General features: G+C 43.1%; 1 protein-coding gene across 16 annotated transcripts in view; it reads left to right on the forward strand.

The window, feature by feature from the left end:
- obscna (obscurin, cytoskeletal calmodulin and titin-interacting RhoGEF a) overlaps window positions 1-10,320 on the forward strand; it is a 58,679-nt gene that overhangs the window by 20,143 nt on the left and 28,216 nt on the right. For 9 of the 16 annotated variants that reach the window (XM_036006987.1, XM_036006989.1, XM_036006988.1 and 6 more), the window contains 17 exons: window positions 530-796; window positions 1,457-1,723; window positions 1,807-2,073; window positions 2,551-2,817; window positions 3,059-3,325; window positions 3,534-3,800; window positions 4,054-4,320; window positions 4,497-4,775; window positions 4,914-5,171; window positions 5,334-5,600; window positions 5,921-6,187; window positions 6,468-6,734; window positions 7,009-7,275; window positions 7,509-7,775; window positions 8,056-8,322; window positions 8,548-8,814; window positions 9,097-9,363. In XM_036006987.1, the coding sequence (XP_035862880.1) occupies window positions 530-796; window positions 1,457-1,723; window positions 1,807-2,073; window positions 2,551-2,817; window positions 3,059-3,325; window positions 3,534-3,800; window positions 4,054-4,320; window positions 4,497-4,775; window positions 4,914-5,171; window positions 5,334-5,600; window positions 5,921-6,187; window positions 6,468-6,734; window positions 7,009-7,275; window positions 7,509-7,775; window positions 8,056-8,322; window positions 8,548-8,814; window positions 9,097-9,363 (4,542 nt within the window). The remainder of the gene's footprint in view (window positions 1-529; window positions 797-1,456; window positions 1,724-1,806; window positions 2,074-2,550; window positions 2,818-3,058; window positions 3,326-3,533; window positions 3,801-4,053; window positions 4,321-4,496; window positions 4,776-4,913; window positions 5,172-5,333; window positions 5,601-5,920; window positions 6,188-6,467; window positions 6,735-7,008; window positions 7,276-7,508; window positions 7,776-8,055; window positions 8,323-8,547; window positions 8,815-9,096; window positions 9,364-10,320) is intronic. The other 7 variants (XM_036007000.1, XM_036006993.1, XM_036006994.1 and 4 more) reach the window with 7 other exon arrangements.

Here is a 10,320-nt window from a genome sequence, read left to right on the forward strand (position 1 = left end):
TAACTATTAGTATTAACGTGTTTTTCATGTAAGTGATATTACATGTATGTTTAATATGTAATATCAATCATATAATCCATTCCACTGTTCAGTTTTAACTGAATACTTAGTTTAGTAGAAAAAAATGATTTTGAGCATGACAGATTGTTTTGTGAGTATGCCGTGTCGCTTATATCACTGCTGCAATGTAACTTCCATGCAATATTTATTATTTTGTCAAAGCAAAGACAAGTAAATGTGTTACTGAATCCAGTGAATTCAGTAGAAATGTGCATGATCAGATAATTGTTACCATGTTTCCACTTTAACTGGAAGAGATACGCTCTCCATCGATGCTTATTTGGTCCTTTATTCTCTCTAAAGCTTTAAGCTGCTCAGGCTGCAAAAAACAGTTCTCATTTTGAGAATTCATTCTAGTGGGATTATTCATTTTATGAAAGTGTAGGGTAGACTTTTTTGTCTTTTATTCCTTTTAGTTGAGTTTCAGTTTCATATAAGATCTTTTGTAAGATTTGACTCTGATTGACAGGTTTACCACCAAGTTTTAAGATGCCCCTAGTTAACCAGGAAGTGATGGAGGGCAACAGTGTGGCGCTGTGCTGTGAGCTCAACAAACCTGCCCCTTCAGTGGAGTGGAGGAAAGGAGGAGAGCTGCTGAAGAACGGAGACAAGTACCAGATGAGGAAGAAGGACCTGCAGGTGGAGATGAAGATTGCGGACCTCAGTCTGGACGACACTGGAGATTATACCTGTATATGTGGAGATCAGAGTACCAAAGCTAGGATCATTGTGAATGGTGAGTACTGCATACACCACAATAAGTTGCGCTGTTCTGCTTGAGTGCTTTTGAGTGCACTCAAAGAGCTCATGAATACACCGTATACCAAAAGGTAAAATATAAACATGCTAAATACAATACAATACAATCAGTAAAGAGTAAAACAACACAGAACTAAATGCAAAGCAGACAAAGTTGACATTTTAAATGTGTTGTTAAATGTTATTGTTTAAGTGGATTTCACCATTTGTGTAGGAGAAATACATTGTGTAACATTTGGTTGGTTGATAGTTGGAATATACAGTATCAGTACAGTAGAGTGACATAATAAGTGATTAACGTGTTAGCAATTATAGAACAGCTTCCAAAAATCGTGGAAACTAATATAAAACACCAAGTTCTCTGAAAGTAGTGATCCAGACAATCCACTGGTATTGTTTTTACTTTGGTGACATCCTTGCTATTGTACTTGGCAGAACTTTGAAACAGCGTGGCTTGTATTGTCCCCTCTTTCTTTCTGTAGAGGAGGATGTTTCTGATGTTACCTGAACGCTTGTATGGTCTATACTGTATATGGTTGCGTTAACATGACTTTATCAGTGTCGGGATTAGAGAGCAGCAAAACAGACATGAACATCTTTTCAATCATTTTGATATTTCTCCTGTGGTCTGCTGCAGAGCGGCCCATCAAATTCCTTCAAGAACTGAAGAATATTCAGGTGCAGGAGGGCAATGGAGTGACGCTCTGCTGCGAGCTCTCCAAACCAGGCATTCCAGTGCAGTGGAAGAAGGGAGACAAGGTGTTGACCAACGGAGAGAAATACCAGATAAAGCAGAGCGGCTCCACCCTGGAGCTCCTCATCAGGAAAAGCCAGCCTGAGGACAGTGGCACATACAGATGTGTTTGTGAAGACCTAAAAACGACTTCCACCGTCATCATTACTGGTGAGAACCATTACACAATATGTAATACAATTGTGCTTTGGCAATTTGCACATCTTGTACAGTATTTTGCGTTCACTTTTCAGCGATCCCGGTGACTTTCAAGCAAAAGTTGAAGAACCAGGAAGCTGTGGAGGAGGGCAGTGTGACACTGCGCTGTGAGCTTTCTAAAGCAGGAGTTCCAGTGGAGTGGAGGAAAGATGCTCAACTTCTGAAGGAGGGAGAAAAATATCAGATGAAGCAAGAAGGCAGGACGGCTGAGATGCTGATCAGAAATTTAACTCTCAGAGATTTGGGGGAGTACAGCTGTTTTGTTGGCACTGTTGTGACTTCAGCTGACATCAAAGTAAGAGGTATGTTTCACTACAGCCATTCCATGGATAGACCTCAACCACAGTGAGACAGACCTGGTATTTCCTACAAAGTAAACATGGATGTATTAAGAATACATATATTATTAATAATAATAATAATAATAATAATAATAATAATAATTATTATTATTATTATTATATTATTATTTAAAATTGTGTGGAAAATTGAGAGCTGTCCCAACCAGCAGTGTCATATAGCTGCCCATCAAGAGTCAGGTTCTGTCAGAAGTTTCCTCGCCACTGTTGCAATTAATGCTTGCTCTTGTGGGGAATTGTTGGGTCTCTGTAAATTATAGAGTGTGGTGTAGACATAGACTGTATATAAAAGGTGAAGACCTACTCTACCTGTAAAGTGTCCTGAGATAACTTCTGTTATGATTTGACACTATAAATAAAATTGAATTGAACTGAGAGTGAGCTGTTTTTAATTTCAGATTTGTTGTGTTTTCCCCTCAGCGATTCCTGTAACATTTAAACAAGCGCTGGAGAATTTGGAGGTGAAGGAAGGGGACAGTGGAGCTTTCTGCTGTGAGCTCTCCAAACCTGGAGCTCCAGTGGAGTGGAGGAAAGGCAGAGTCATCCTCAAACCTGGATACAAATATGAGATGAAACAGGAGGGACGTCTCACTAAACTGATCATCAACAACATGGAGGAAAGTGATGCCGGGAAATACACCTGCAAGACTAAAGACACCCAATCAACTGCTGAGCTCACCGTCAAAGGTAAAGTAGAAACCCTACGCTGAAAAAACTGATCTAAGCCTTTCTTAGCTATCCTTTCCTATTTGAGTTAATTGAAATTGAAAGAACTTACAAGATAGGATAAAGTAAAACGATATAAACCAATACAAGATGTAAAACAATTTAAAATTAGGAGTAAGAATTTCAATCAAATAACAAATAGCAACTAATTATTTGCACATTTTTAAAGAAAATAACCAGTCCGTGGTTCTTCTCCTTGCAGCTCCTCCCATCACATTCAAGACAAAGTTAAGGAACCAGCAGGTGGAGGAGGAGAACAGCGTGATGTTGAACTGCGAGCTGTCCAAGCCCGGCCTTGCTGTGGAGTGGAGGAAAGGACAGGAGCTGCTGAAGAATGATTTCAAGTACCAGATTAAAAATCGAAACAGCAGCATGGAGCTGACCATCAAAAACGCACAGCTAGAGGACAGCGGACTTTACAGCTGTATCTACGGCGACATCAAGACCACAGCCAACATCACCATTACACGTAAGGGAAGAAATTCAGGCATTTTGCGTTTTTATCTTATTAAGCTCTTTAGAATCTAAGAAAAACTGAGATAAAAAAAATCCTTGTAGAGAAATGTCCTCTTTTATTTGCTTTCATAAGCACAGTGGTTTGACCTTATGCCAGTTATAGGCAGGTTAACATATAAACAAAAAAACAAAAAACAATACAACATGAACTTTTTCCACAGCTATCCCCCTCTCCTTTAAAATGGGTCTGAAGAACCAGGAGGCCCCTGAAGGAGGCAACGTGACCCTTCGCTGTGAGCTGTCCAGGACTGGGGTGCCTGTGCAGTGGTGGAAGGCGGAGGACCAGCTCTATCACGGAGGAAGATATCAGATGACATTGAAGGGGAGGACAGCTGAAATGCACATCAAAAACATCCAGCCCGAGGATGTTGGCGAGTACAGCTGCGTCTTGGGGGAGCAGAAGACAACGGCTGAAGTCAACGTGAGAGGTATTTGACATGCTACCATTTATTTTACATCTTACACTTAAAACTTACATTGTGATAAGTTGCATCGTTGTTGCCGATGGTGTTATTTTTTTAAATATCCATCTATTGCCAGTGCAGCTCTGTGTTCTCTGGTAACATTACTATTTCACTGTATTTCTGTTGCTTTGGCAAGCCATTAATAATAGGATAACTTATTATTTTAGGTGTACATTCAACTTTTCCAGCATAACGTCTCCTTTCCTTCTGTTACCAGCGGCAGCATCAGTGTTCTTTGAGAAGGAACTGCAGAACCAAGCGGTGATGGAGGGGAAATCTGTGCTGATGTCTTGTGAAGTTTCCAGTGCTAATGTCCCTGTCACTTGGAAGAAGGACAACAATGTGGTAGAAGGAGGGCAATACATTTTAAAGAAGAAAGGCCCCACACACACCCTGGAGATCAAGAAACTGCATATGGAGGATGCTGGAGAGTACTGCTGCATCTCCAGAGGCAAGAAGACCACTGCCAAGCTGATTGTGAGGGGTAGGTGGTTACCAATAGAAGTTTATTCCTTATTTACTGGTATATTTGACTACCTCATTTACAGTACAAGAAATGCGGCATGAACAAAACCAACAGGCTATTCTCATCTAAGTTGTAAATATTTCCCATTCCATCTCTAAAAAGCCAGCTGTATATAGCTTCCTCTTCCTCCACAGAGCGCGTGCGGATCATTACAGAGCTGCAAGGTATAACAGTGACAGCGGGTGAGGACGCAGTGTTTGTGTGTGAGCTGAGCCATGCAGACGTGAGTGAGGGTGTCTGGTGGCTCGGCTCCAGCCCTCTGCAGAAGAACGAGATGAACCAGATGACGTGCCAGGGTCGCCAGCACCGACTGGTCCTCACTATGACAACACCTGAGGAGACGGGCATTGTGGCATTTGTGGTTGGGGAGGAGAGGACCTCTGCACGTCTGCAAGTTGTTCCTAAGGCCCAAGGTAAGCAGAAACACACGGAATAGAGGGTGTAATTTAAAAAAAATATTAATACTTCAGAATTCAGTACTGTGTAAGTTCAACTAAAATGATTTCCTCGGAACCAGACGTTCTAAAGTGGCATTTGATTTCACATTCTAGTTTTATTTGAGGAAAAGCCTAAAGATGTCGTGATCATGGAAGGAGAGACAGCTACTTTGTCCTGCACAACCTCGGATTTGACCTCCCCTGTTACCTGGAGGCGCAACCACATCCCTCTCCGAAATGGTGATAAATATGAGCTACTTAAGGAGGGAAAAGTCAACCTATTGCTTATCCGTGATGTGGATCCCCTGGATACTGGCACATACTGCTGTGATACAGGAGATGTGCAGACCAGTGCTATACTTACTGTAACAGGTAAAAATGGAAGTAATGTTGCTTTTCGATAGTGGATTAATGTTTCACGTTCTGATGAAAAAAAAGGTAGAAACTGTAAAATGTACCTTCCTCACTTGGAATGCTAACAGCCTAAATACTACATTATTACACCAAATGTCTCTTTTTGTCCTATTTTTCCAGAGCTCCCTCCATTCTTCCAAGAAGAATTGCAGAGTGTGGAAGTTGAGGAGGGAGGTACAGCCTCTCTGTACTGTGAGCTTTCTAAACTTGGAGTGCCGATTCAATGGAAGAAGAACAGGATGCCACTAAGAGCCAGCAGAAACTACGAGATCAGGCAGGATGGCTGCCTCCTCCAGCTCCACATCAAGGATCTCAAACCTGAGGACAGCGGCAGCTACACATGTCAAGCAGGAAGTGCAGAGACCACTGCTACTGTGACAGTGAAAGGTGTGTGTGTGCATGTCACAGTGAACAATTGCTCAATAGACTAAATTTAATGTACTGCAAATTTTAGTACATCAGAATACTCTCAGTCACAAAAAAGTAATGTATTTTGTGAGTTAAGGTACTTTCCTGTGATTGTGTGAACATAAGAATTGCCCCATGAATGTTCCTAAATGTAATAAGATTCAGTACATTTTGTCAACACTGAATGTCGTCTAGCCCAAGTACAATGAACCTCTTGCTTTGAAATGTTGCATGTACTATTATTAACTAACATGCTGAACTGGATTTACAATTTTGTCCTTCCCAACCTTTTTTCTTAGAGCTCCCTCCGTTTTTCAAGAGAGAATTAAGAAGCGTGGAGGCTGAGGAGGGAGGTACAGCCTCTCTGTGCTGTGAGCTGTCTAAACCTGGAGTGTCAGTACAGTGGAAGAAGAACAGGCTGCCACTGAGAGCGAATAGGAAGTATGAGATGAAACAAGATGGCTGCCTTCTCCAGCTGCACATCAAGGATCTCAAACCTGAGGACAGAGGCAGCTACTCATGTCAAGCAGGAAGTGCAGAGACCACTGCTACTGTATCAGTGAAAGGTGTGTGTGCATCGATTTGCATGGTAATGGAAATTCAGTGTCAGCAGGATCTAAATCATAGAAAACTAAACCTAGTCATTTTTCAATGATTTTTATGAGACTCAAAAACTTTCTAAAAGGCAATATGATTTAAAAAGATATGGAGCAAAGTCCACTGATCTATCATATAGGCAACAAAAACATTAACATAATGTATACTACTTACTTGCTAAAGTTTGAAATGTTTCTTACAATAAAAACATTTTACTTCATTATGCTCTGGCTTTCCTATCTTTCCCAGAGCTCCCACCATTTTTCAAAGACGAATTGCAGAACGTGGAGGCTGAGGAGGGAGGTACAGCCTCTCTGTGCTGTGAGCTGTCCAAAGCTGGAGTGTCAGTACAGTGGAAGAAGAACAAGCTGCCTCTGACAGCGAACAGGAAGTATGAGATGAAACAAGATGGCTGCCTTCTCCAGCTGCACATCAAGGATCTCAAACCTGAGGACAGAGGCAGCTACACATGTCAAGCAGGAAGTGCAGAGACCACTGCTACTGTATCAGTGAAAGGTGTGTATGTTTGGCAATGAGAAATCCAGTGTTAGTAATACATGCATTCAACCACACACACCACCAAACATCTGAAGTACTAATGATTGTCTAAACTTTCTGGTATCTACTGAGCTGCTATTATTGCAGTCCCACCCATCTACACTGTCAAATTTGCGGACAAATCGTGACACTGTATTTATAATCAAAGACAATTTGGTCCCCTTCCATTAAGGTTTCAAGTAGTTTCCCATTATACTAACGTTTTTTTTCCATTCCATACCTATTTCCCCAGAGCTCCCTCCATTCTTTAAGGAATATTTACTAAGCATGGAGGCTGAGGAGGGAGGTACAGCCTCTCTGTGCTGTGAGCTGTCCAAAGCTGGAGTGTCAGTACAGTGGAAGAAGAACAGGCTGCCACTGAGAGCGAACAGGAAGTATGAGATGAAGCAAGATGGCTGCCTTCTCCAGCTGCACATCAAGGATCTCAAACCTGAGGACAGCGGCAGCTACACATGTCAAGCAGGAAGTGCAGAGACCACTGCTACTGTATCAGTGAAAGGTGTGTGTGCATTTGGAGAGTTCTGACTTTATTAGAACATTTTAGTATTATAACTGCATGCATTTTATTATGCAGTGCTTTCCTGTGCTTATCTGGTAGCCATTATGTTTTCCTACCCACTCACTTAGAAAATAGGTTTTCCAAAACAACAGTTCAAATTCTGTCCTGGTGAGGTTTCGAGCACTGTTCCCATCGCATGTACAATTGTGTTTTTATCTTGTCTATTTTCCCAGAGCTCCCACCATTCTTTAAGAAAGACTTAGAAAGTGTGGAGGCTGAGGAGGGAGATGCAGCCTCTCTGTACTGTGAGCTGTCTAAACCTGGAGTGTCAGTACAGTGGAAGAAGAACAGGCTGCCACTGAGAGCGAACAGGAAGTATGAGATGAAACAAGATGGCTGCCTTCTCCAGCTGCACATCAAGGATCTCAAACCTGAGGACAGAGGCAGCTACTCATGTCAAGCAGGAAGTGCAGAGACCACTGCTACTGTATCAGTGAAAGGTGTGTGTGCATCGATTTGCATGGCAATGAAAATTCAGTGTCAGCAGGATCTAAATCATAGAAAACTAAGCCTAGTCATTTTTCAATGATTTTTATGATAGTCAAAAACTTCTTGAAAGTCAATATGATTTAAAAAGATATGGAGCAAAGTCCACTGATCTATCATATAGGCAACAAAAACATTAACATAATGTATACTACTTACTTGCTAAAGTTTGAAATGTTTCTTACAATAAAAACAGTTTACTCCATTATGCTCTGGCTCTCCTATCTTTCCCAGAGCTCCCACCATTTTTCAAAGACGAATTGCAGAACGTGGAGGCTGAGGAGGGAGGTGCAGCCTCTCTGTGCTGTGAGCTGTCCAAAGCTGGAGTGTCAGTACAGTGGAAGAAGAACAGGCTGCCACTGACAGCGAACAGGAAGTATGAGATGAAACAAGATGGCTGCCTTCTCCAGCTGTACATCAAGGATCTCAAACCTGAGGACAGAGGCAGCTACACATGTCAAGCAGGAAGTGCAGAGACCACTGCTACTGTATCAGTGAAAGGTGTGTGTGCATTTGGAGAATTCTGACTTAAGTATTAGAACTGCATACAATTAATGTGTAGTGCTTTCCTGTACTTATCTGGTATATCTGGTAGCCATTATGTTATCCTACCCACCCACTTAGAAAATAGGTTTTCCAAAACAGTTCAAATTCTGTCCTGGCGAGGTTTCGAGCACTGTTCCCAACACATGTACAATTGTGTTTTTTTCTTTTCCATTTTCCCAGTGCTCCCTCCATTCTTTAAGAAAGACTTAGATAGTGTGGAGACTGAGGAGGGAGGTACAGCCTCTCTGTGCTGTGAGCTGTCTACAGCTGGAGTGTCAGTACAGTGGAAGAAGAACAGGCTGCCACTGAGAGCGAACAGGAAGTATGAGATGAAACAAGATGGCTTCCTTCTCCAGCTGTACATCAAGGATCTCAAACCTGAGGACAGAGGCAGCTACACATGTCAAGCAGGAAGTGCAGAGACCACTGCAACTGTATCAGTGAAAGGTGTGTACGTTTGGCAGTGAACAATTTAGTGTTTGCTCTGCATACAATTAAGCACACAACAAAATTCAATGTACATTGTTGAGATTGTCTGAAGTTTCTGGAATGTCTTAAGTTGCTATCATTGCAATTCGGCCATCTGCATTGCAAGTTGGTGGAAAAGCTTTGATGATGTCTATATTACCAAATGCATTTTCTTCCATTTGTTAGGTCTTAAGCATTCTCCGGCTCCACTTAAGATGTTTAATTATGTTCTTTTTTTTCAATCCATACCCATTTTTGCAGAGCTCGAACCATTCTTCAACAAAGAATTACAAAGCGTGGAGGCTGAGGAGGGAGGTGCAGCCTCTCTGTGCTGTGAGCTGTCCAAAGCTGGAGTGTCAGTACAGTGGAAGAAGAACAGGCTGCCACTGAGAGCGAACAGGAAGTATGAGATGAAGCAAGATGGCTTCCTTCTCCAGCTGCACATCAAGGATCTCAAACCTGAGGACAGCGGCAGCTACTCATGTCAAGCAGGAAGTGCAGAGACCACTGCTACTGTATCAGTGAAAGGTGTGTATGTTTGGCAATGAGAAATTCAGTGTTAGTAATGCATTCATTCAACCACACACACCTAGCCTGACAAGCCAGACCCACATCAAGATGTTACATCCGGGAACTCACCATTGGCAGGGCTCAATCCGAGGGGCGGGATAAACGGTTGTCTTTCAAATTCCCTCTGCACTCATAGCCAACCAGAGCAATACTAGTTGATAGATTAAACTTTTGCCGTATCCGGTCGGCAAAACTCCGAACACATCTTCCTTTTTTAAGAATGACTTCTCAACCATATGGGGACAGAAGTTTACATCCCCGGGGTTCTGAACCGGGCGGCGGACCTAATGTCGAGGGGAGGGCCCTCTCACAACGAGTGGAAATTGAATCCCACTATTGTTCAGAAGCTGTGGAGCAGGTTCGGGAAAACGGAGGTGGATCTGTTCGCCTCACGAGAGAACACACAGTGCGCACTGTGGTTTTCCTTGAGCACACGGGACAATCCACCCCTCGGCGTAAACGCCTTCTCCCACCATCCCTGGCCCAGAACCCTCCTATACGCTTTTCACCCGGTCCCTTTGATCCCTTGCCTCCTGGAACGCATCCAGGAGGAGAATCTGTCAGTCATTTTAGTGGCACCGGAGCGCACGAGCGCATCCTGGTTCCCGACTCTGGTTCAGCTGCTGGCAGGCCCTCCCTGGCAACTACCGTGGCGTGAGGACACTCTGTCACAGCTGAACGACGCAATATTTCACCCCCCGGTGATAACCCAGCGGCTGTGGGGCTGGCTGCTGAGCGGGAACGCTTGCAGAGACTAGGCTTGCCCCCTGTTGTGGTGCGCACTATCCAGAACGCAAGAGCTCCCTCTACTACAGCGTGTTACGCAGTGCGTTGGTCTGCTTTCCAGCGCTGGTGCACGGAGAAGGGTGCAGACCCCATATTGTGTCCCCTGCCTCTCGTGTTGACTTATCTCCA

Source organism: Sander lucioperca, chromosome 11 (assembly GCF_008315115.2).
Source record: "Sander lucioperca isolate FBNREF2018 chromosome 11, SLUC_FBN_1.2, whole genome shotgun sequence".
NCBI lineage: Eukaryota > Metazoa > Chordata > Actinopteri > Perciformes > Percidae > Sander > Sander lucioperca.